Below are 27,921 nucleotides of genomic sequence, written 5' to 3' on the forward strand. Positions count from 1 at the left end.
GGTGGGGCAGCACCACAGGTGGAGGTGAGCTCGGTGCTGCACACTTCTGCCAGGGCGTCCAGAGTATCCCCTGCACCGGAAGAAACCACAGGCACAAAGGAGGGGGTGGGGTCGGAGGGATGGGGTGCAGCGCTACTGGGGGAGGGGGTGGACAGGGGGGGATCAACTTCCCTACCCGGGGAGTGTCTTGCCCGTTTGCGGGCTGGTGACCCAGTGGGGCTGAGGCCCAGCACAGCCAAGTATCTCTCCTTGTCTGACTGTGTGGCAGGGGAGCCAAGGGGAGTGCCTTTGGAGGGATTGGGTATTGAGGCATGTGGACTCAGACTGTGGCTGCGTGTATGCCTGTGTACCCCAGACCCAGTGGGTGTGCCTTTATCCCCCTGAGTGTGCGTGCCAGGAGGTGTGTGCTTGCCCTTATGTGTTTGTGTGCTGCCTGTGTCTGGTGGGGTGCGTGCTTGAGAATGTCTGGGTGTGCATGGGACAGGCATGGGAGTGAGAAGTGTGGATGGTGTAGGGGTAGGGGGGACGAAGCGCTGCAGGAGACTCACTGCTGCCTTCAGTGAAGAGTCGATGGACATCAGGAACATCCGTTGGTCAGACATCACTGCTGACATGCCCTCCATGAACGACACCATCTGTATCAGCAGTGTGGTGTGGCCATGGAGGACATTCAGCATCGATGTCTGGCCAACCTGCAACTGCCGCTGAATGTCCACAGACTCTGCAGTGAGGACAGCAGGGGTGACAGGGGCAGTGGGTGCGGTGCCTGGCACGAAGGAGACATGGTGGTGCCCTGCACGGACAGAAGGGATCAGAGCAACTGGGAGGGCGGTGATGGGAATGGAGGAGGCGGCGACAGATGTTGTGCTGCTGCCAGGTGTTGTAGCAGCCTCCGCCCCCTCGAGGAGTTCAGCCTCGGACCCGTCAGCATTGTAGTCGGTGTCGCCACCAGACAGGTCCTCCGCCTGACTCCCCTCGCCCTCTGTGCCACTTGCTCCCGCAGACTCGCCAGCAGTGGTGGCACCGGTGCTGGATCCCTCCTCAAGGTCCGTGCAGGTGTCTCCCTCTTTGTCCTCCGATGATGCTGTGGGCAAGGTGAAGATACAGAAAATAATCAGTCACCTGTATACATCTGACACACGAGTCCAAACATAATAGGTCACAGTGCATATCAGGAAATGCATCATGAGTAACATCTAGATTACTCCGCACATATGTAAGCCCTGCACTCCACAGTTGGTTGACCCACCATGCCACTTGGAAACAAGGAAAAGTAGGACACAACAGCAAATAACTTGATATCGAATTATACTGAGAAGCTAGTGTCTGGGAACAGTTGAGCACAGCAATGCTATGAAGGCATGCCACCTCTTGTTTACTGTGAACGAAACAGTATTGGTGCACCCAAGGCTAAATAACAGACCGCAATGCTGAAGGTGTCCCCACAATCAGAGACCTGTGAGAACTTTGGAAACCCAAACGAAATACATTGTGATCTCTTGGGAATCACAACTCTTTACACAATCTACATGTTTAGAATGTGTGAATGTGCCACTTTGTGAACAGAACACACATGTGCCTGTATAAAAGATGTCACACAAGGAGGTGCACACAAAACTACATTTACACAGTCATTGTATGAGCTGCCAGCCTTATTCAAATAAGCCACTGTTAGAAAGAAATGGGGTTTCAGTAAGTACATATACATGGCCCCACAGCGGTCTGGATGACTTGACACTCGTAAGTTGATATCAGCAACAACCAAGGACTTACCCAAATGCCACCACACTGTGGGAACATGGATATGTATAATCTTTAAAAAAGTGTTATTCGAACTGTGCCTTTCTTTAATATGTGCCCCCTGAAAGTGTAAAGGTGGTTTCTTGTGCACTTCCGTGGGAGACATCTGTCATGCAGGCACATTATTGTCCTTCACAGCAAAACATCAAAGTCAAGCATTGAAAACATGAAGACATGTTGACAAGTCACAAGTGTAGTGAGTGCCAAGGTATAAGACTTCTTGACTAACAACTTGAATCATGCCACCTGTCACATGGCCATCCGTACCATGATTACACAGTTGGCAACACATCTGACCCACTGCCTGTCATGTGGAGTGGCACACATGTCCAAACACAGGACAATGCATAAGATAATGGGCCTGCAATTGTGTCGGAATAAGGAGCACCTGCACTGAGGAGACACACTCATGGCAACCAAGAATTTCCACACAGATGTAAGCACACAAAGACCAAACTACATAGCATCTGGACCACACACTGGTGCCAAAAATGGATGAGCAGGAATCATGTATTTAAACTTTTGAAACATGCTGCAAACCACAAACATTAAACCCTGCACAACATGACTGGGTCACTACATGTTGAGTGTCTGTCCAGACAATTATCACACACAGGTCAGACCTGGCAAGGAGACATAAGATTTGGACATGTAGGCCTTGCCCGCACAAACCCCCCATACCTGAGACAATGTGATTGAGACAGATCAAGAAGTTACACCTCTTAATCTGGGTTTACTAAAATGTGCATCAAGAATTCCTAAATGTACTCCACATCACCTTGTGAGGCTGCCAACACATATTTATGACAAACAACCATCAACAGATAGTTGTAAATAGACACACAGGCACTGCCCAGTGTGAGAATGCACAAGCCAAATGGGGTCACCCTGTCCAGTGGACACATGTAGCACACTTTACATAAATACAAATGAGGCCAGGGAACAATGCCACAGAGGCCAACCTATGCTGAACACACAGAGAATGGGCACAGTGTTGGATGACACACATGATTCCAAGGCAAGGGTGTCTCAGGGGACTGTAGTGGGCACACTACTCCATGGTCCAGGAATGATCTGACTGTAACATGAGCAACCGTCCCGGCACTATGCATATCTCCCACTCATGCACATCATGTCTGAGGCCACAACATCGGTCATGCATGCTGCAAGTCTGTTAATTTGAAACCTCACACTCCTATGTTGAGACTCAGCATCAGTGCCAACAAATATGGACCCCCAAATGACTGAACAGGACAGGGCACAGGCAAGGTACCAACACATGTCACAGACCACCCCCACACATGATGCAGAAAGCAATGTGCACTTGGATTAACTGGCAGCCTAGATGACCATGTGCAATAGTGTTTACACACAGACCAGGGAACACATGTCAAGGAGGGGAAGAGAGGAAGAACAGCACCGGTTGACTTGGGGGAAAAGGATATGCACTGCACATATAAACCCTGGCAGTGTATCCAGGCGACTGAGCACTTCCAAAAGCTGGTGACACACAACAAACACACATGTACCTACCCCCTTCCTGCTGCTGCATCTCCTGTAACCGCCTATCCACGTCAGGGAAGACCACCGCCAGGACACGCTTCAACTGGTGGGTCAGGCGTCGGCGTCTGCCGTGGGGGCGTGGAGATGAGTCCTTCAGCAGGACCCGGGCGATCCTCCGGGTCCAGCACCGGATGTCCTGCCACCGTTTTCTTACTTGGGCTAGGCGCCGACTGTGACCCTCCACCGATCTCATGGCCCTGACGGCCTGCTTCCAGATCTCCCCCTTCGGTGTAGGCAGTTAACTGTGAGGATGACAAAGTGAGACAACATCACTACACCTGCTCCATGTCAGAGAGACTCACATTTGAACATCTTTGATATGTTGAACAGGGCATAGGATGCTGCCAAGGAATTGCATCTTAGTCATATGGACATTGGCCTCTGTGGAAGCCCCAATGCACTACATGGCATATAAAGTACACAGGTGGCATGAGGGGTGCGACACACTCCATGAACATGGCACACACTGTGCATTACTAGCACCACCAGGCTGATGGACAGCACCTTCAAGCAGTTACATGCCCCAGGCCACTGACGCAACCTCAGCAGAGTACACAGACACACACAGGCACAGATCAATCACATGCCATTGGCAACAGCAGATACAAACTTCACTCTGCACATGTGCTACTTGCCTGTGGGGTGTCACAGGTGTGGGGCTAGCTCAGCAAGTCAGACACACAGCATGGCTTACTTCTCACATCAGATGGGTAGAGCTGTTGCCTCCTCCTTGCAGCTGTGGTGCAACACTTCACATAGTCACTCACCCACATGACAAGGAACATTCACACACATGAATGTCCAGGGGGCGTACACATCACTTGGGCACTCTCACCACAGCTCCACTCAACTCAGACACATCTGTGGGTACAGTCACCTGTCACACCGGGTGGACCACTGAATCACCTCAGGACTATAGACAAAAAATGCCACAAAGGATTAGCCAGGCTGAATGTGTCATGCACTATGCAGTGAATATCACAGTAAGCACAATGCAAGTGAGGAGTGCACACATGAACTACATCATGCTCTGCACGGGAGACATAAGCCATTCCCCCCCCTGGGACCCACTCTAAACAACATTGCATGTCTGTCACACCTGGACACAATGCCAGAAGTGACAGTCACGAAAAAGGTGCACAGTCAAAGCTAGTGGAGTCAGCACTCACCTGGTCTCCAATACAGGCTGGGGTACTGTGGGAGGATGACATCCAGCAATGCCTCATTCTCCTCCTGGGTGAATGGCTGGGCCCTCTCCACAGACCTTGACATGATGCCAGAGGAAGCACAGACAGCAGCAGTGTTGTCGACAGGAAAGTTGTGCAGGCAAGTGCCCTCTCATGGGTTCTGGCTGACTTACATCTGTCTTGCTGAGGGGCATTCATTTGGAGGAGTACATAGTGACTGGTCAGATTCATTCTCATCTTACGTTTACTCCAATCCCTTTCCACATACACCAGTGACAGCATTTGCATCGTTCAAAATTTGAGCATCATGTCAAGTCAACAATCACTTTGAAACATTGTATTTTGTGGCCAACTGACTTTTCCAGGCCGCCTGATGGAAAATTTGAACTGAAAACTCTGTATCCATGACAACCAGCATGCATTTAGTGCCTAATACTTGTCCCTTATGTGTCCCCTATGTAATTTTCAAATCCACACACAGATACGGTGCGTTTCACACATACCCCTATGGCACCAGTTGCACAGTGCCTTTGACACGTACGTGTACGCACTGGTAGTACACGTACGTGTCCGCAATGGTAGTACATGTACGGGTACGTGTACTACCAGTGCCTACAACGCACGCAACCTAGGATTGATCCTCGCATCCTCCCTCTCCATGTCCAAGCAGGTCAACGCCGTCTCCTCCTCCTGCTACGACACCCTACGCACGCTCCGCCGGATCTACTGGTGGATCCCGACCAAAACAAGTAGAACAGTGACACAGGCCCTCGTCAGCAGCTGACTGGACTATGGCAATGCACTCTATGCAGGACTCCCATCCAAACACCAACGGCGGATACAACGCTTCCGAAAAGCCTCCGCACGACTGACCGTCAACACCCCCTGCCACAGCCACATCACCCCCCTCCTGAGTGACCTGCACTAGCTCCACATCGACAAGAGGATCACCTTCAAGCTCCTCACCCACTCACACAAGGCACTCCACAACGCCGGACAAGCCTACCTGAACATCAGACTCAGCTTCTACACCCCCACCCGCCAGCTCCGCTCCGGCAGACTCGCCCTCGCAGCTATCCGCCGCATCCAACATACAACCGCCTGCAGGAGATCCTTCTCCTACCTCGCCGCCAAGACCTGGAACACCCTCCCAACCCACCTACGACTGACCCAAGACCTACTTGCCTTCAGATGACTCCTCAAGACCTGGCTCTTCGAGCAGTAGTGGAACCCCCCCCCCCCCCTCATCACCTTGAGACCCTCACAGGTAAGTAGTGCACCTTACAAGTACCCTGATTGATTGTTGATTGATTGACGGTGCCTGCTGGTGGGTGTAGTGCGATTTGGCAGTGGGTCTCCCAGGTGATGTATCTGTCCCCCCATGGAGCATGCTGCCATGTCAGTGAGTGTGAGTTCCTGTCCTAGATATCTGAGCTGGTTGTGTTTGTGTTAGATTTTGCAGTTGTCACAGGAGGGCCTTGTGCTGCCTACAGCAGGGCCAAGTGTCAGCTACCTTGTCAGTACTTTGCTAGTCCCTGTGCATTGCGCATGGTGCATGGGTATGTACCTGGGCCATATGGGCTGAGGGCAATGGTGTCTGTTTCTGAGTTGTACAATATGTTTAGTAATCCCCACCCTCCCAGCATCCCGGACATCCAGTCTTGGGTTTGTGGTTTGTGTAGCCTGGGACATGGCATGGCCTTGCTTTGTGAATGGGGCATACACATGTTAGTGGCATGAGTGTTGTTTTTGAGTGTGGTTGTGTCCGGTGAGGGCTTGGGGGCAGGTGAGTGTATTTGTTGTAGTTGGGGTGTGGATGCCATTACCCCATGTTACATAAGTTGTTTGTGTACTCACCAGGCTCGACAACTCCTTCGACTCCGTGTACTTCCACCGGCGGAAGCAGGGCCATCACCTTCTCCTCCCAGGGATGGTAATGTACTGGTCTGCGGGGCAGCCCACCTCCTGTGATGTTACTCTGGGCGTAGTCCTCGTTCATTTTGCGCTTGACTGCCCTCCGCAGATCGTACCACCTGGCTTGGCATTCATTCCTGGTCCTTCTGATGGGCGCAACAGCATTCACCCGATCGACGATCCTCTGCCACAGGCGTGATTTTTCTGCTATGCTGGTCTGTCTGACCAATGTTCCAAAGAGCTGTGGCTCGACTCTGATGACTTCGTTGACAAGGATGTCCAGCTCCTCCCTATGGATTCTTGTCTGTGGGCATGGTGTGGGGTGTGGGTGTGGATGGTTGTGGGTGTGTGGGTGTGAATGTGTAGGTGTGTGTGTGAATGTGTAGAGGGGGTATGTGTGAAGGAGGTTGTGTGATGGTGTGTAAGTTAAGGTGTATGGGTGCTGTTGTTTGTGTGTGGTGTCTGTGAGCAGTGGATCTGTTGCAAAGGCTCATGGTTTGTGAGTGTGGGCCCTTTTTATTGGTCCATTTGTGGGTGTGGCTGGGTTTGAAACTTTGGTGGGTGTGTTATAAGAGGTGGTTGTGAGTTTGGGCCTCTGTTTGCCTGTTTGGATGTGCCAGGTCAGTCTTTTAGATGTTTTTAGTACTGTAGATGTGTTTTGCGGTGTTGTGCGATTCAAATTGACCCTCCTTGTGCTGTTTTGCAGTGTCCTTGTTCTGTACGAGTTGTTTAAGCGTATGTAAGGTGTGTACATACGCGATGTTGTTGTACAGTGCTAACATATGCAATGTTGTTGTACGGTTCGTACATACGCGATGCTGGGGTACGGTGGTGGGGTACGGTGCGTCCAAGTACGCGGCTGGGGTACGGTGGTGGGGTACGGTGTGTACAAGTAAGGGGCTGGGGGATGGTGTTGGGGTACGGTGCTGGGGTAGGGCGCTGGGGTAGGGCGCTGGGGTATGGTGTGTCCAAGTAAGGGCATGGTGTACGGCACTGGGGTACGGTGCGTCCAAGTAAGGGGCTGGGGTACGGTGGTGGGGTAGGGTGTGTACAAGTAAGGGGCTGGGGTATGGTGGTGGGGTACGGTGCATCCAAGTAGGGGCATGGGGTACGGCGCTGGGGTACGGTGCGTCCAAGTACGGGGCTGGGGTACGGTGGTGGGGTACGGTGCGTACAAGTAAGGGGCTGGGGGACGGTGGTGGGGTACGGTGCGTACAAGTAAGGGGCTGGGGGACGGTGGTGGGGTACGGTGCGTACAAGTAAGGGGCTGGGGTAGGGTGGTGGGGTACGGTGCATACATGTACGGGGCTGGGGTACGGTGGTGAGGTACGGTGGTGGGGTACGGTGCGTCCAAGTACGGGGCTGGGGTACGGTGTTGGGGTACGGTGGGTACACGTACGGGGCTGGGGTACAGTGCGGACATGGGGGGGTACGATGCAGACATGTGGGGGGGAGGGGGGGCTGTACGACTAAGTCTAAATTTAGGACTACTAAATTGAGAAAAATCCTAATTTTAAGACTTTCGGTATTCACAGCAGGCATTTAGGAGTCCTAAACTTAGGAGTCCTAACTATACTACTACTAAACTGAGAAAAATCCTAATTTTAAGGCTTTCGGTATTCACAGAAGGCATTTAGGAGTCCTAAAGTTAGGAGTCCTAAACTTAGGACTACTAAATTGAGAAAAATCCTAATTTTAAGACTTTCGGTATTCACAGAAGGCATTTAGGAGTCCTAAAGTTAGGAGTCCTAACTATACTACTACTAAACTGAGAAAAATCCTAATTTTAAGACTTTCGGTATTCACAGAAGGCATTTAGGAGTCCTAAAGTTAGGACTCCTAACTTCTGTGAATACCGAAATGAGTAAGTGCCTTCTGTGAATACCAAAATGAGTAAGTGCCTTCTGTGAATACCAAAATGGTAGTAAGTTTAGGATTTTGTCTTAAGTTAGTTCTGTGAATCGGGCCCATCAGACCCCCCAGGATATAGCGGCATGGATTAGCAAATTTAGCGGCACAAATATGGAAATTTAGCGGCACAAATATGGAAATTTAGCGGCAATTTTGCGGCATTTTAGTTTGCAGTTTTTCCTACAACAAACACAGATATCTTAGTTTTTTGAAGTATTTAACAACATGAAGCTATGTATATTTGGTTTATTTACAATGTAGAGACTTTGTTTGGCTTCAAGGCTACATATATGTGATTTAAAAAAAAATTATGCCCCTCAGGGCCCGCCGCGAGCCCGCCGCGAGCCTCGTGTGCCCAAAAAGAAAGCAACCTACACACTTACAGGTGACACGATCCTGCGATCGGATTAAGTTAAAATGGCGTCTTTGTCCAAATTCCATGTCAATGTCTGTATGCGAATAACGAAATGATAATAGCTTATCAGAAATGTTCAGAAGCTTAGAAACTCAAATTATCAATTCTACATTGTCGTTCTGAGATTCTTTAATCAGCTGAAACGTAATAACAAACCAGCACAAACCACACTAAGGCTCCCCAGCCGGGTCCCGCATAGAAGCACCAGTAGCATAAACAGCGGAGGGAAACATCTTATGGGGGCCTATTGGATTTTAATTTCTGAACTGAAAACGGAATTGAGATTTTAGAATGCCTGAGTGAAACATCTGAGTGAAATAACCCTACACCATTTGGAATACTGAATCTGTGCATCTGAATGACTTTGTTTGAATAATCTTAAAACCCACATTAGAGTAATGGCAATAACAGAGGCATAGTAGCATTGCCTGAAATTGATACCACAGACTTTTACTTCCACACGCCTTATACATGCGATGTGCCTAACTGATGGAAAGGCATCTTGTTACAATCTGAAATGGTGGCTTGCAATCACTGCATCTATCACACTGGGTAAACTGGAGATTAGCAATTAGCGATCAGTGCCCTGCACCCTCAGAGGCAGCGCCCTCGTGCAGTGCAATCATTGCGTAGCATAACAAGTTTACGGGTCTTACAGCGTATAGAGCTGAAGTGCTCCAATCGTTCCGTATAGGAACCGCCCTGATATCAGAATAAACTGCTGCTTTCGGGGACAAAGGTATAATTGCTTCCTATGCATTGTGCTTTATATAGGCATTCTGCCTAATCTGAATCCAGACTATTCCGTTTTTTTGTCGCACCTCACTTTATGCCTGTATGTTGCACTTACTACCCTTGCTCACGTAGCCCGAAAACTCTCCTGATGCAATCTAAAATGGTGGGCGATAACCACCATGATGAGTAAAATAGCCTGATCATAGATCATATCAAGCGCAAGGAACATATTGAAATAGAACCAAGGAGCCAAGCACACTAAATGGTATATGCGCTGAGAGCGGGTAAAATCTGTTAGTGATGCAAATATCGCCTAATACTAGTGGTGAAAAGAATTGTCTTGACAAATGCCCTGCCCAAAATCGAGACCACCAGAACCAACTAGCTAACTGGCACTGCTGAAAATTAAATGTTACTGAAAGGTAAGTTGATTGATAGTTGTTGGCAGTGTTGGGAGACAAAGAGTGTTTGGACCAAGATTAAGATCTCCTAGAGTGCTTACTAGTGCAGAGAAATATTTTACCTGATACTGTAAAACTGCATTATCACTTGCAAAAGTGCCGATTTCGCGGGATCTTTAGTAAAAATCGCGGCATTTTTGCAAAAGTGCCGATTTCGCGGGCACTTTAGCAAAAATCGCGGCATTTTTGCAAAAGTGCCGATTTCGCGGCAAACCGCGAAATCGCGATATCCTGGAGGGTCTGCTTAATATGTAAAAGAAAGTCATAATTAAGTTCAAGCATAATGAAATAAATCAAGCATATCATATAAAGAAGTAATTGTAACGTTTGTCAGTGATTATTGCATAGAAATGTCCAACTCTAAATATGGCCTACTACCACAATTTTAAAAGTACATGCATACAAACTATCATTATATTAAAATTGTTTTAGGAAATCCAAGACTCTAATAATGTCAAGCATTTTTGCTGAAAGCTTCAGTCATATACAATATAACAATTTTAATTTGCACCAGTTTTTTCATTTGATTTGGTGCATAACAATGAAAGCAATAGAGATGCTAAGTTTCATCATTAATATTTGCACAATCGTGTGTAAGACTCATTTGTTTCATAGATGTACTGCTTCATAATAATAAAGTGTGTTATTTTGCATCATTGAAAGCTTTTCCAACAATAATCGTTCATAACAACTTTGTTAAAGTAAAAAGGTAAGTTAATAGACATGTTCAATTCATTATTCTAATAATCCTGCTACGTCTACAAATCCAAGCACACATTTACGGTGCTGGATCTTCAGCTTTTCTCAGTTTCTAGAGTGGGCAAAGTGCATATCAAAGTTTCATTCTCAAAATCATTTTTTATGTTGTGTGAAGAATGATCAGCTTTTACTCTGGCTTACTGTCATTGAACATGTGGAAATTTGAGAGCACTCGCAAAACAGCAGGCAAAACGAGCACCAGCAACAGTAGATCAGGTCCTACATAAGACACTGCCTTCAGGATGAGAGCGAACACCATACACAGTGTAGCCACTGTTTGATGGGATGAAGGCATATGTAGAGGTCAGAGGAGCAGGCATGCACAGATTGGAAATGGAGGCATGAACAAATAAAGTGAAGTGTGAGCAAGGATAGAAAATACTAGAGAATAAATGAGTGGTTATAGGCATGCTCGAGTGATTAGAGAAGAAGGCAGCAGAGAGAGTTAAGGGGGAGCAATGGTAGGAAGTGTATGTGAGAGGTGAAGGGAGGCAGGAAGGTATGGATGAGCATAAACAGAGGGAATAGTCCGAGGTTTAGAGTTCACCTGTGTAGAGAGCATATGCAGAGATGGATAGCACTAGCAAGTGTAAAGAGGTCACAGACGGAGGTAGTGGAAGCAAGAGTAAGAACTATATATCCAGAGGTAGGTTGGACCAAGAGCAGAGAGGGCATTACCTGAGATGAGGTAGAACTAGGGTGGGTATGGCATGGCCTAAGATGAGAGTGAGCAGGAGTTAGGATGACAAATGCTGAGGTGATATGGGAATCTTGGTGATGTGATATGTGGGGTCAAGTAAGGGTTTAAGGAGCATGCAGATGTTAAAGAGAGCAAGAGAGGGGATTAAACAGAAAGGTTGAAGAGAGAAAGGGTGTGGACATTAAAGATACAGGATGTTTACAGTGATGTTAACATTTGCACAGCGGTTTGAGTATGTCCGATCAACAATTGTGTGCAATATTTATCACACCTAGTGAATTTTAACATAGCAGGGATTGGATTTATCGGATGTGATAAATATCAGCCAATTACAATTGTTACCCCCATAATGGGGAAAAACGCATTGATTTTGATGCTTACCACACTAAAACCTAAATGTCCATTATATGTACTGAAAAGATTGAACTTGTCTGATCCACATCTAGCAGAACTACAAGACAATCAATCAAAAATTAAATTCAATAAGAAATTCTTTGGGTGTAATTTATAATTGGCAGGTGGCCTGCTACCCCACCAGGTCAGAGAGAAGGCACTGGAATCTGCTTACCTGGTGGAGGAAAGCTTGCCCTTTTTAGAGCTCCCTTTCCTGTCTCCTAGTGATCCTTTGTGTCTTCAGTGCATTAACTGGTGCAGTGGATGGACTCAAGGTACACCTCAATGCCAAGCTGGTTCCATGTACTCTTCACCCAGTTGGCAAAGATTGTTTTGCTTTACTGAAAAGAACAAGTTGGTTTCAGTAAAAGTAAAAAGCAATGACGTAGAAGTGCAGGGAGTTTTCGCCCTACGTGTGTGGGGGGCATTGTTTATTTTATTTGCCTGCTTTTGCAACGCCTTGCTTGATAGATCAGGGTTGGGAAAATCAGTGATGCCCACCTGCAAAATGCAGAAATGGTAACCATTACTATGACCCAGTGTTTGAGTGATTAACAGACTTCCATGTGAAGGGGTTCCAATGTCAGAACAAGCTGAGATCCACCATCTGAAACTAGATGGTTCCCCTTGCCTCTAAATGAGGCAAGAGAACAGCAAGTTTGGTAGGATAAGAGAAGCACCAATTTACAGCAGTACTCCCACTCTGTCTGACTCCAAATGAAGTTGTAAGTTATATTCAGGGTCAATTTCCTTCCTTTTCAAAATAAAGACAAGTAAAGCAAATTTGATCATACAAATGCAATTAAAAGTCATATGGTTTAGTATATAGCATACCTTAGGCATTTTGGACCACCTCCTGAAGCCTCCATGTGGTCTGAATTACTTGATTTGTTGTCCCTTGGTCTATCTCCATGATTCTGAGCCAGTGAACAAACATACGCTTGACAGTGGGAAATGTTCTTGTAGTGTTTATGAGTGGCAGGCTTATTGCTATCATCCAGATTCATTTGGCACCGGGCTGTGCCATGTTTTCTATAGTCGGATTCCCGCAAAGAGCACTCTTTCACATCCTGGCAGCAGACCATCTGAGACGTGACTTTCTGCGTGCAGATCCCAGGCTCTCTCAGTGAAGCTATTTTGATGCCAATTGCCTGACCTTTGCATCTTTTATATTTTTAAATTCACAAAAGACTTGATAGAAATGCATATTTTGCACCATTCTAGGAATAAATGAGCAGGCTGTCACATTGCTGTTCAGGGACACGCTGCTTTAATTCTGTCCTGTCAAACTCCAATTGCATGGGAACATATTCATCATCACAGTGACCATTTTTCTGCTCAATCAAAGCGGAGTCCATTTGCATTTTTAGCAGTTTGTTTTACACGGGTCAGTGTGCTCTTATTCGTCCGTCAGCATTTTTGTACCTCTACACAGGGCTGGCAACCCCACCAAAGCTCCCCCTTTAGCGATATTAAAATGTGGCTGTGGCTTCTGAGGTCTTCTGGCAAGGAAAAGGCTCAGCATTTCAACTGGGGGTGGCAAGGCAGTCTGTGTTGCACTCTGGTGAATTTAGACCTGCTCTTCTCCTCGTCTTTGCACAGGGACATCTTAAGGATTTTGGGGGCCCTGGGCCAAATGTATTTTGGGGGCCTCTGTTGAGATAAGCTTTGAATTTATGATCCAGTTTCAACTTTTTCATGCCCTCTTTGGCCAGGTGACTGACAGTGCACAAGCACAATGGTCCAAATTATAAATGTGTTTACATCTAATATTCAGGGATAGTGATGTGTGTTTTCAATATTGTGATACAGCAGCAGCTCACTAATATTACTGCAAATAATCTCTGTGGCTCCCTCCCATTCCTCATATGTGAGATCCTGTTTGGATCTTAAAGAAACATTGTATGTATGTTGCTTGAAACAAAAACACATTTGTCTGCCAAATGTCTGTAATAAACTCTCACACATTACCCACATGAAAAATACATTAATGGTAAATGCTATTTGCAGCAATCTGTTTAAGAATTATTCAAGGTCATCAGGGTAAGACTCTGCAGAACAGAGCTGGCTCTGTCAGGGGGCCCCATGAAAGGCTGGGTCCCTGGGCCAGAGCTCACTTTGCCCATGCCTTGAAACGTCTCTGTCTTTGCATACTAAGGTTTGAAGATGTTGCATCTAATAAAAACCTTCTTTTAAGCCTGGATCAAGGTTTATTCGGAATTCGTCGGCTTAAAATCAAGTTCGCCTAATATTGATTCAAGTATAAAGGTTGAGAAGCGCTGAGTCCAGCTGGTATCCACACATCAAATGCAGGGGTTAGAAGTTATTTTCCTTAGCATGAGGAATAACATGAAGACTCAGGAATATCGGATCTCATACTAAAGATCATGGGGCATATTATCAAGAGATATATCGCCGCTTTTTCAGCACATAGCGCCGAAAAAGCAGTGATTATTTCTTCTCAACATTATCAAGGACACGTTAACAAGCGTTAGCGCATGTTTCTTTGCGACTTTGCATGTCAGCGATCTATATCGCTAATGACATGCAAAGTAGGCGTTCCCGAGTAGAACAACATGGGAATCCTGGATGACATGGCTTCGCGATATTAGCAAGCCAAGCAGCAGACCCGCGAAGCGATAGAAATAACCACGCCAACCACGGGATATCGCAGAAATGTAACGCCTGCTTGAAAAGTGATTTAGGCATACTGATAATGGGAGGTGGATTGCCAGGTTAGGTCCACACTCCCCTATCAGGAAGCCTCTCCTTAGCACTGAGAAATCACCGCTGGATTTCACACGCTATTCCTGAGAATCGGCCTCTATCGCTGGAATTACATCGCCTGTTAGCAAAACGTTGATAATACGTCGCTAACACGGCGATGTAATCCAGCGATAGAGTAAATCGCGCTAAGTGCAATTTGCGATGATTATCGCATCTCCTAGATAATATGCCCCCCAGACTTACCAGACCCAGTAATTCCCCATCCAAAAAAAAGGCAAGTTGGAATGGCCTGGAGCAGCATTCTCTGTGGATACGGCTATGGGTCACTCCTTACGATGGCCTTAGAGGTGTGTGGTAATGGCCACAAAATAGCACACATTTACCCCAATGTATAATCAGAAGAATGTGGTAAATTTGCTTAGGGTCACATAAATAACATGACAGGATACCATCAGCTGAAAGGCTAATTGCAACAGCATGTGTATAATTGTAGAAATAAGATGCTGAAAAATGATTATAAATTATTCCACAAATTCTGCTCTGAAAGACTATATCCAAGGGTAGTATGGTGGAGTAAGTTAGCATCACATTGATGCATTGCCTCTGGAAGTAAATCAGGAACCCTAATTACCTAATAGTGTAAAACTCCTGCGTATTTAAGCCATTTTTGCTAAAAATAGTGTTTATTGTGCTAATATTTTATGACCTCTACAGCTTTTCCTACATGCAAGGGCATAGCTGCCAGCGATGTAGTAGGTGAAGTGGCACCTAGGATACAGGAGAGTGAGGGGCCCTGGGTACCACAATAATACCTGTCAGTCACTACTACTGGAGGTAGGGTAATGGCATTTTCCTTGTTTGCATTAGGGCCCACGTCACCAATTTTTTTTTTTTTTGCAGATTTATATAGCGCGAACTCGACCCGAACGTATTGGAGCGCTTTACATGAGCACCGTTACGTTACACATTCAGGCACGGGGAGATTAAGGGGCATATCAGCAACACCCGGAGATAATTATCGCTCAGCGCTGTTAGCGTGAGGATAATTATCGCCGGGTAATGTGGATTTTTATCGCTGAGATAGCGTGCTATTAGCAACGCTTATCTCCTCAGCGATAAAAATCCTCACGCTAGCTACCTAACGTGAGATTATAGCTGGAAACCCAGCGATAATCTCACGCAATGTGGCGTTAGCTTGCTGATAAGGACTCACAAACTTAGCCATGATATCCACCCTCCATAGGATATCATGGCTAAGTCAGTCCTGAAACAGGCGTAAGGAAAGTAGTGATAACAGGGGTTATCGCTACTTTTCCTGACGCTATGCTTCATAGCGTAGGGCTTGATGATAGGAGAAATGTCGCTAGGCGACATTTCTCCTGTCATGTTAGGTCAGGAACGCCCACTTTGCATCTCATTAGCGATGCAAAGCTGGGCGTAAAGAATCCCCTCGCTAAAGCAAGGTTTCACGTGTTAGCGTGGCCTTGCTAATTAGGCGATAAAATTATCGCCGCTTTTCGGCCGAAAACGGCGATAATTTTTTATCGCCTGCTTGTAAATATGCCCCTAAGTGATTTGCCCAGAATCACAGGCTGTGGAAGTGACCCCGAGGATCGAACCCTGGTTTCCAGCACCAAAGTCGGCAGTCTAGCCGACGGACCTCACCATTGCTGCATCACTGTCGATAAAGAACATATTAATGGGAAGGCGGGTGACTGAACAAACACATTAAAACTCACCTTTGTCTGTAAGCATGTCAAGTACGGCTCTTCTTTGTACTTCATCTGCATTAAGACTGCAATTAGCGCTGCCTTGTCGCTGCTGGTGAATGGGGCCCATTGTGTCGTGTTTGCTTTTTACAGTCGCTCTTCGAAGGAAAGGCGCGAATATATTTTTACTAGCTTCTTTTCCCGACATCATTTGTCTGCGCGCCGAGTTCAGAGGTCAGACTAGTCCTGCAAGATTCCTTGTCACCGCCATTCCACAGCTGTGCGGGGTCTCCGCATAAGTGCTGGATGTCAGCGAGGAAGACAGCTTTTACAGATTAGCAGAGAGCCAACAACTGGTTTTAGCTCATGTATTAGCTAGAATCTAACAGGTCACTGATTTCCCATTTAGATATTAGTTCAGGGTGAAAACCCTGCCTGCAGTTTTAAATATGCCTCCGGAAGGCTCGCGCCCACTTCATATGCTTCTAATTAAGGACAGATCCAACATGCGCAGGCACAAAGCCACTCACATGATGCTTTACAAGTTGTAAATGCATTTTTGTATCCAAGGAGCAATACCCTCCACAAGGACGTTTTAATTAAATGTGCTCACTGGGCGAACTTGCCCCCAAACTGCGCGAGTGTGGTTTTAATAAAACAATGCAGTTTAATTTGCCATTTTTTTTGTCAAAGGCAAAAGCCTTCAGTGCTGCTTATTTTAATCGTTAAAAATCACCTCAGTGTGTTGACTTTCGAAACACGTTTGACACCGAGTAACTCTCCTGAAAATAAACACTCCTACCCCTTTCCATGTTACTTGAGTCATCATCAAACTTACACAAGACAAAAAATTTGCCATTAAAATGTTCACATTTTCAGATACTGCAAACTCTTCCCTTTGTCTCTTTTGCCCTCTCTATCGTTGTCTACATCTTCATTTTCATATCTACTTTGCTCTTCTCTCAGCACCCAAGTTCCATTTTATTCTATTTTCTCTAACCCTGTCTGCTGATTGACTTGGCTTAAAGAGCTTTATAAAGCACTTATAGCAAACAGCCCTAATGAAAAGCGATTACTGAACGTGCGTCTTAAAGTTGTACTTAGAGACCTAGGGGCATATTTACAGTGAAATGTTGGAGTGTGGAGCTGGGACAAATTTGGCAGTGCCGCGCCACCATTTCCCAAAAAAACTGGGATGCTCCCTATTTACAACAAGACGGTGCACCCCTACGTCATCCCTAGTGCAGGCGCTAAAATTAACTGTTCAGCGCCAACTCAGGGACCTGCGTTGCAGGAAATGATTGTTTATGTGCAGGAAGGTGTACCTTCCTGTACATAAACAATCCATAATGACGATTTGTTATTTCTTTGTGAAGTGTACAATGCAGCACACATAGAAGTAGCAAATCGCCAATATTTAATGAATTTTATATGTAGAAAGGGACACCTTCCTGCACATAAACAATAACAATCATTCATCGCATTTTGCTCTTTCTATGTGTGATTCTGCAGCACAAATAGAAAAAGCAAAAACAAGGAGAAATAAAATTCTTTCTCATTGTTTCACCATTCTAATGCCTACTCTTGCATGGGGTTAGTTTTTAGCACTGCCTCAGTTTTACACGTCCATATCAATCTGGGGCAACGTCAAAAAGCTATGGGTGTTGAGGTGTAATGCCCACAGCAACACCCATTGCACACCCCTTTCACACTATGTAAATATGGGGAAGGGAATAGCGCCACCAGAACTTCCCTACAAGTGACGTTCTGGTAGTGTTGTCCCCTTATAAATATACCCCCTATTTTCAGAATCTGTTTCTCGCTAATAGTTTATAGTGACTCTGTGTGAAAGAGGTTACATGGTCACAGAGCTCCACGTCCTTGTAAAAGCCTAAGTCTAGACACTTTCTTCCCAATAACGAGCCACAAGGAGGGGGCTTAAAAATTCTCTGTGAAAATGTTGTTCTTCGTGTTTCAATGAAAAGAATAAATGGGATCTTTCTTGGTACAGAACACACTCAGGCTCAGTTAACTGTTCTTTGCGCACTGCTGCATGAAAACAGAGCTGATTTGCATCAAGGTGAAAACTGTGCACGATATCAAATTTATTTAGCTTTATAATAGAGCAATGACATCAGTCACACAGATGTTAAAAATTAGCTTAGCGTTCGTATCACGCTGACAAATTACACTGCACAGTGGCGCTGTGTGCTGTGCAAAAAAAGGAAAATAGCAGGAAAGGTGCAGGTGAGCTGATTGTGTGTGAGGGCATCAGTTGAGCAGACATATAATGGGCACATCTGAGAGATAGGATCTGGGGTGCTTTACCAGAGCATCATGGCCTGAATATCATCTCACAAAAATACTGTGTCGTCGTGTCATTTACCAAAATGCCGTCCTGTTGGGGTTAATAATAGTAAATGTACACCCAGTTGTGTAATTCTTTTGCAGACAATATTTAGGCCACAATAGTTATGTCAGGTAATGTTTTTGTTATCAATATTCTGATATAGAACCAGAGCAGTAAGAGACACAAGGGGGTAGGAAACACTCATCAGCGTGGTCCCTAAACACCAAGGAGACCACGTTGTCCTTTTTCCTCAACATTACCTACTAGCTAAGAACACATCCCTTTACAATGAAATCCTGATAATGACGATCTGGAGCATGAGCCAACAAGAGGTAAGCAATGTAACATGCACAAATGTGCAACAAAAAGCCCTCTTGGTCGCACTCATATGTGATCTGAACTTAATTAAAAACCGCCCACCTTCCCACATGCATGACTCATTATCTAACTACATAACACACAGACACTGAACTAGTCCAAATTATTGCAGTAAAAAGGCAGTGGGGTTAGGGAGGGATGCCATACACCCAGAACAAATTAGCCAAAGCTATGTGGAGTTCACATACTGTATGAAAGGATCATTGATGTCATTTGAGATATCATCAGTGATCAACAACAAAATATCTCCAAAAGAGTGGGGGTCTTAGGGATAGATTTAGAGACCTAAACAGTTTATAATCCCCAAACCAACATATAATACACAGAGAAAACTGTAGGTCTTACGTTATATATGACCCTTGCGCAACAAAAAAAGTGAACTAGATATCTAATAGAGTCTTAAAAAATATATATAAGTTCCCATCACCCACAAAAAGTGGCTTGCTTCATCATCTGGGAACAAGGAACTATCAATGAACCACCTACCACTATAGATATGCAGGTAGTGGTTACATATAAGTCCCAGATTTGGATAACGATGTACTTTTTTGTAAAAAAAAAAGCAGTTATTATTAAATTGGGGTGATGGTTGCAATGCTAGTGATAGTGTGTTAAAAAGAAGGTGCTGTTAAAATTGACTATCAAGGCACAAAAACAGTTTAATTGAGCGCTGCCCTAATGTCAATATAAAAACAGTGCTTGTACAGCTTTAACAAATAACTGTATGGAGTCCAGGTCTACATGTTTCAGCCTATGGATATTCAAATCCAGGCTTTCGTCAGGACCATGAGAAAAACTACTGCAAGAAAAAAAGTGCTACTGTGCACACACGTTTTTAAACTAGTTCAGCCCTTGTACATCGGGTTTTTTATTACCACTTCCACACACGCTTGATATTTGTCATTTTCCGTGTCTCGACATTGTCAATAATATACCTTCGAATTGTATGCACTACATTTCCCAGAAATACAGTATGAACCAAATGCCAGACATGATGACGTCATCTTCAAGCGCCCCGTTTGCTGACGCTTTCAACGCAAGTGGTGCCGTGGGTGAGACGGTGCCGCTATACATTTAAAACGCGTCCTCCCCTATGACGGATACCTCCCCTTCCAGCTCACAACCAGAGAGGGGTACCGACGGATAGGTGAGTGAGGCCGTGATACTTACTATCGTGTTTGACAAAGGAATCTGCTACTCGGCACTTGAAGCTGGTCATAGCCTTTCCTTTGCTTGATGCTCTGACCTCCCTGAGGGTAAAGAGGTACTGTTTTACGGATGAAACATACTTAAAGATGCACATACTTTCGAGGCTCGTCGCTCTATATACATGGGGATTGACTTAAGAGTCCCTCTGTTTGGTACAACTGATGTCTTTCTGTTAAAACAGACTACGTACCAGAGGAATGTTTTCCCTACATTACAAACAAATCATCTATGTTACCCTGATCCATTTCATGTGACAACCAAGTGATTACGCAAGGGTATATAGGACATTTTAGCTACAGAGCTATTCTCATATTTATGATTGAGTTAACGTGCATATATCTTACAGCTTAATACATTTAAACAGGGGCTCCTGACGATGTTCTGCCGTGGTTTTAAAGTGTGCATTGTGAAAACTAGTGTAAAAAACATCTCAATCTGATGCACGGTACCTGTTTGCTGGTGCATTTAATGTTTTACACTTCCATTCTAGAACGGTGCCTCAAGGCCTGAGCGGGGGCCAGGTGAGGCGAGGTGCACACCCGCAGCAAGTCGGGTAAGTGCCTACACCTTTGTAATAATTTTATGACACACTTTTAGGTGTTGGATACATCATGAGTATCGCATAATGATAAATTTTATTCAAATGTCAAATGATCTTTATTCGGATATTTTAAAAACATCCATAAAAGTGCATGTAAATCACAACAATCATCCCTATTGACAACAGAATTTGGTGGCTATAATATATACAATGGGGCAAAAGTTAGTGCAAATAAGCAATGTGCAAGTGATGCAGAGGTAGTTCAGGCTTAACAAACCGTGTTCATTATTGCTCAAGATCAAACAGCAAAGGATAAAAAGATGAATAACTTTAAAAGTTGCATCCATAAAAATACATGTAAGTCACAACAATCATCCAAATAAGACAATAAAAACAGACATTATTAACCATAGCATGTACAGAGGAACAGCCACTGTGCAAAAGTGCAATGTGCAAATGGTGCAAAGAAATAATGCAACCTTATCAGGCCATATTCATTGATGCGCGGGAACGGACAGCAGTTTGGAGAAAACGACCAACTCTAAAGATTACATCATCTGAGCTTAACATCAATAGGTCTCTAAAAGCCACGTTAAAATCCGTCAAAGCACTATCTCTAAAGTAGGGGATTAGGAAGTGTTTGGTGTATTTGACATAAAAACCACAAAAGAGTGTAAAATGTAACAAACTTTGTTTACCACCTAGGTTGCATGGACAGCTTAAATTTCCCAGATTTTTTATATAGCCTAAGGGGAAACAGAGTAAATTTACCACACTTCCGTCCCTGAACCGAAACAACAAGCTCCTATTCCATCTACCCAGTTTCTTGCACAGGTAACCCTGAGGCATATTGTGGGGCCTACCACGTGGTTCCTGAATGGGGATGTACCTGAGGATAGCTGGCTTTACAAACTCGATCTTTTCTCTATTTTCTCGGTACAGGTCGTATAAAGCCCTTTTTACTATGTTCTTATGCGAGCAATCTATTGTTTGGGGTGCTGAAAATAGATGCCCCATTTCCACACTTTCTAAACTCTTCTCTACTGCCCTGAGCCAAGGGATATAATTGGCCCGCTCGCTTTTTAGGCAGTCTGAGATAATATCGCGGGTCAAGGAGGCAGCAGGGTTCCACCATATTTTCAACCAGAACAAAGCGGGTCTTGATTTTATAAAGTCCTCTATATAGGGGAGATTCAATTCTCTGTGGCACACGTAGGATGGGGCCGAAATGACCCCCCCCAGGGCCTTCCTACAGAATTTATTCTCGTCCGTCTGTATATTAGTACAATTCGAATATCCCCACACCTCAGCGCCATAGGTTCCTGTTGGTAGGCACTGGGTTCTATAAATTTGTAAAAGTGGCAAAATGACCTCAGCATGTTTTGGTTGACGAAGGGTGATTATAGAATTAATAGCTTTACCCAATTTGTTCCTCCCTCTGGCAACGTGGGGTTGCCAGGATCCGAAGTCAGAAAACAACAGGCCTAAATAAGGGAAAGTGCAAGTGCAATTTAAAACGTTGTTCCCTGGCATGATATGGTGAATTGTGTGTTTCTTTGGGCCGCAAGACATTATGTCGGATTTTTTAAAATTGGTGCATAAGCCGAGATCGGCCATGTAAGAGACAAATCCTGAGATTAAAGTGCGCAGTGCATTGGGTGTGCGGCCCATAAGGACCGCATCGTCCGCAAAAAGAAGTGCAGGAAGTGGATTACCATTGATGAGCGGGACATCGGTAGTTAGTTTGGCCAAGGATGTGCTTAGTTCATTTATGTATAAAATAAGGAGCAGGGGGGCCAAGACGCAGCCTTGTCTTACCCCCCTGCCGATTAAAATCTCGCCCGAGACCTCACCATCATTGTTTATTCGAACACGGGCTTTTAAATCACTGTGTAGGTGGGCCAAAAAGTGGACCAAAGGTTCATCTAAGCCATAACTCAACAGAACTGACCATAAACGGGAGCGATTAACAAAATCAAAAGCTGAACTTAAATCCATAAAACCTAAATAAAGTGGGAATTTTTTAGCTATAGTATATTTGGCTAATACTAAATTTAGATTTAGGCATTGCTCCACGGTCCCTACATTACTTCTGAAGCCTAACTGGAATGGGTGTAAGATCGTGTTTTCTTCAGCCCAATTACTGATTTTATTAAAAATGACCCTGCCCAGGATCTTCAAAGTGTTGTCGATTAACGATATTGGGCGGAAACTGCCAGGATCAAGTCTGTTACCTTTTTTAAAAATTGGTACAATAGTGCAATTAGACCAAGAGTCAGGCAGTAGGGTATTAGATAAATTATTGAAAACATTGCACAGTAAAGGTGACCAAAAGTCAGGCTCTGATTTGATTAAGTCGATGGATAGTCCATCAGGGCCAGGAGCTTTGTTCCCTGCACTTTGTAAAATGGCATCCTCCACCTCCATTATGGAAATGTTCGGTAACTTGGGGGGCTGAAGATTTACCATAAGAGGGGTCGGTGCCATATAAATATTTGAAAAATGCTCCACCCACACATCCCCTAATATGCTACAGTTTATGGGGGTAATATTAGATCCAATCGATCTCACGTTCTTGACCTCGCTCCAAAACCCAGCAACGTCCTTCGTTGCTGCTGTGCGTACAAGGGATTCCCAGTGGGTTTTTAGAAGCTCTTCAGATTTTGTTTTTAGGGTACGCTTGTATCTTGACCTCAGAGTCCTCACCAGTAACTGATCTGGTGGATCAGCTGTAAGAGCTGCCCTTAGTTCCCTATTAGCTTTGGAGCATAGGTTGTCAAACCATCTTGGATTTTTGTTAGTGTTGACTGGGCCTGGTTTGGAAATCTCCTTTTTTATAGCCTTACACAGCCCTGAAAATGCTTCAACGATAGCATGTCCGGGGCTGTCGGTGGATAGGCAGGTGGATACTAGTAAAGGCTGCGATTTTATAATACGAGCTAGCACCCCCTTGTTGTCAATCCCCTTCCAGACCACCCTAAGTTTGTCTGTCGACACAGCTAAGTTTTTAGCCCCGATTTCTCTCCGATTCACCATTTTTTTAATAGATTTAAAACAGGATAAAATCGGATGATGGTCACTGTATATGGTACTAACGACTGTGGCCTCTAGTAAAAGATCCGCGAGCAGGGAGGTTGTGAATACATAATCAATTGTGGATGCACTCCCACGCCCGACGTATGTGGCCACAGGGCCTTTATTTGCGGCAATATTTGCCTTTTCCATAACATTAACTAGGTCCCGTGTGGCTAGATGGTTAGACAATTCTTCACCTCTTTTGCAAGGAGGGGTTTTACGGTAAATATATGCATTGAAGTCTCCTCCTAAACATATGCCATCAAGTTTACCATACTTTTGACCATCTGTGATTTCATCTATAAAATCAAACAATTTTATAAAATTCATATTAGGATGTGTTGTGAAGTCGTTATTATAAAAATTAATTAAACATAGTCTTAATCTACTGATATAAAGCAGGGCCTGAAAGCTCGTATGATTTGTTTCCAACAGTTCTATTTTAACTTCTGCCCTGATTTTGACCCAAATGGATAGTCCCCCACTGGGTCTACCCGTGGCCGGGATTGGTACAGTTTGATTATAACAGCTGTAACCCTCAAAAAGTAGGGGACTAGTACACCAAGTTTCTTGGAACATTAAGATGTCGAAGTTAAAAACCCAGTCCACCCAGTCCCTAATTTTTACTTTCGCATTAAGACCTGCTATATTCCAACTCAGAATTGTCAAATTATAATTCGATGTTGGCGTGGCGATGGAATGGCTAATGACTTTAGGGTGGGATGACAATGTAGGCGCTTTAGTGCCATTGGAGGCCTTTGTAATGGGGTAAGTTGACAATTCCCCCACTGAGCCAGGTGTGTTAATATGATTCCTGGTTACTAAATCTGGGGTGGTAACTGATGGTCAGTCCAGGGTACCCAGCTCAGACAATGCGCTGAACCTATTATGCAGTGGAAAAGGTGGTGGGACAGGGCTGGGTAATCTGTGATGGGGTCTGTAAAAATAGCCCAGTGGCAAAGAGGTTATAACAGTAGGAGGGGAGAAATAATTGTTAATACTGCCGAGGATGGATTTAACTGTAGTGGGATTTCTGAAGTTAATTACAATACAGTCTCCTACTATATTCTTAGATGATGGACCAACCCAGCACACCCATCGGACGGACAAAATTTCTCTCGATATATTAGGGCCTACCCCTTTGTGTTTGGACAGCCAGTCTAGACACTTGTTGTTTAGCTGAACCCATGACTCACTCTGTCCATCCCTTAGCTGTGGTACGCCTGCCAAAATTATAACATAAGGGCAGGCATCGGGAGGCAGATGAAGGGCAGGCCCCAGGTGTTTGATCGGCCTGGTAGCAATGGTTTGGCCCTTGTCTGACCCAATATTAGTGGGTGCCTCCAGCCTTATAGAGGGCAAGGTAGAAACGTCCTTTAGCGTGTTGGAGGCCATGCTAATAGGACAAACTGGTTCCATTGCTCCAACCGGGGTATGCTGAGGAGTCATTACAGTATGATTACTCCCTCCATTGACACCTTTTGATGCAGTATTGGGTGTGGCTGTGCTACTTATAGTATTGGACCCTCCACCCAGGAAGCCCTTACTAGCAACTTCCAGCTCTTTCAAAAGGCGATCTCCCCTCATTAAATCAAGGCTAATCACCCCTTTCCTTTTCGCATCTTCATTTTTTATAACATTTTCTAGTCTATCTAATCTTTTAAAAATATTATTAAACTGTTTGATCATTTGACTTTCCATCTGTTTAAAATTAGTGTCAACTATGGTTTCCATAAAATTCTCATTTGACTTTTTTAAGGTGGTGCTTTCGATTACGGGGTCAGTCTGTATGCATGCGCAATTATGTCCTTCTTTGAGGGAACAGTGTCCAAAGGCTCTTCAGCGAGTTGCAATGGTTCAGTCATGACGCTGCTACCCCCTGGCATTTTTTGCTTCCCTCTAGTCCACATACTCTGCGGAGTTGGTTGGCTCTTGTTGCGTGAGGGTTGTTTCCTTTTGTTGGCTGATGGTTTCAAAGAGCCTCTTTTTCGTTTTTCCCCTGCGATTTTGTTATTCGGGGACAGAGAAGGGATGAGGGCATGCGTAGTGGGATCAGACTGTGAATCGATTACAATTGTACCACAGTTACCCCCTGATGGTGTAGGTAATAAGTTGACCGAGTTAGGTTTAGCAACTGTGACCACGGGGGACAGCGGTAAAATATAATTTGGGCTTATTTCCTGGTACTCTGGATGTAAGCGTATATGCTCCATAGACATTCTCCTCTCGGTGTTAGCTATTTCATTTGTAACCATATTAAAAGCGTTGTCCAGCATGCTTTCTAAGGATAACGGGATGGCAGAGTGGACCACATTTGACTTTATGGTTGCATTGGCATTACGTTTCCCCATGCTTGACATATCACTGACCTCACCTTAATTGGCAGCTTAGAGGGATGGCCCGCCTGACCACTGTTGACCTCTGAGGGCCTCAGAGGGCCCGCCCTTTGCCCGGTCCCGCAACGCGGGGAGTGTAGCAGGTTTTATGGCGCCTCCAGGCGCGCCTGCCGGGATGAGAGCTTCCTGTTTCCGGCTGCAAAGGAGTCTGGGGGTTGTGGTCCCCCCTCCACACAGCGGCCGCAGGAGTGACGAGCGCGGCAGCGGGAGGGAGAGCCGGGCAGCAACGGGAGCGTCAGGACACCGGGTGAGTACACGGAACAGTGTTGGCCCCAGGAATTTGCTGTTTGGAACGCCCGCTCCACTGGGAGTGTAGCTGGTTTTATGGCGCCTCCAGGCGCGCCTGCCGGGATGAGAGCTTCCTGTTTCCGGCTGCAAAGGAGTCTGGGGGTTGTGGTCCCCCCTCCGCACAGCGGCCGCAGGAGTGACGAGCGCGGCAGCGGGAGGGAGAGCCGGGCAGCAACGGGAGCGTCAGGACACCGGGTGAGTACACGGAACAGTGTTGGCCCCAGGAATTTGCTGTTTGGAATGCACGGTTCCTGTTTGCTGGTGCATTTAATGTTTTACACTTCCATTCTAGAATGGTGCCTCAAGGCCTGAGCGGATGCCAGGTGAGGTGAGGTGCACACCCGCAGCAAGTCGGGTAAGTGCCTACACCTTTGTAATAATTTTATGACACACTTTTAGGTGTTGGATACATCCTGAGTATCGCATAATGATAAATTTTATTCATATGCTTATATGACCCATTTTTGACGCTTCAGAATTTATTGACTGGATTTTCTGTGAGTCTGTTCTGTTTGTATTTTTCTAGGTAACTTTCCAGAATCACTGTCTGTAACCTCCTTTTGGACTCACAGAAGTGTTCAGGTTGTATCGTTACCAACCTTATTTTGTTTTGTTTGCACATTAGCACTTTTTTTCTTGCAGTAGCTTTTCTCATGGTCCTGACGAAAACCTGAATTCGAATATCCGTAGGCTGAAACATGTAGACCTGGACTCCATACAGTTATTTGTTAAAGCTGTACAAGCACTGTTTTTATATTGACATCAGGGCAGCGCTCAATTAAACTGTTTTTGTGCCTTGATAGTCAATTTTAACAGCACCTTCTTTTTCACACACTATCACTAGCACTGCAACCATCACCGCAATTAAATAATAACTGCTTTTTTTACAAAAAAGTACATCGTTATCCAAATCTGAGACTTATATGTAACCACTACCTGCATATCTATAGTGGTAGGTGGTTCATTGATAGTTCCTTGTTCCCAGATGATGAAGCAAGCCACTTTTTGTGGGTGATGGGAACTTATATATACTTTTTAAGACTCTATTAGATATCTAGTTCACTTTTTTTGTTGCGCAAGGGTCATATATAACGTAAGACCTACAGTTTTCTTCGTGTATTATATCATCAGTGATGTCATCAGTGATGTCAGTGTTCATGTCATGAATTATGTAATATGTGACATCATGAGCAGTGCATTGCAGGGGCGCGAGTTATAGTTAGCTCAACTAACTAAAACGTCCGAATTTCACTGGTTTTCTATGAGTGAAATGTCCAACTAACTATAACGTCCCTGAAACCTGTGTTTTTTTCAGTGAATTTCTAAGGCTTTTTAAATACTAAATTCTAAGTATAATGTTCTAAAAATATTTTTATAAAGTTTTTTATAGTTATAAAAATAATATAATGC

The 27,921-nt window shown here is 45.0% G+C and overlaps 1 protein-coding gene across 1 annotated transcript in view; it reads right to left on the reverse strand.

Annotated features, from left to right (window-relative positions):
- The window catches only part of LOC146798916 (uncharacterized), a 58,731-nt gene extending 42,300 nt beyond the window's left edge, over positions 1-16,431 (reverse strand). Inside the window, exon 1 of the mRNA XM_085628017.1 lies at positions 16,305-16,431. Coding sequence (XP_085484143.1) covers positions 16,305-16,404 — 100 coding nt within the window. The 5' untranslated portion in view covers positions 16,405-16,431. The remainder of the gene's footprint in view (positions 1-16,304) is intronic.
- Between the last annotated feature and the right edge of the window lie 11,490 nt (positions 16,432-27,921).

Source organism: Triturus cristatus, chromosome 9 (genome assembly GCF_964204655.1).
Source record: "Triturus cristatus chromosome 9, aTriCri1.1, whole genome shotgun sequence".
In the NCBI taxonomy this organism is placed as follows: domain Eukaryota; kingdom Metazoa; phylum Chordata; class Amphibia; order Caudata; family Salamandridae; genus Triturus; species Triturus cristatus.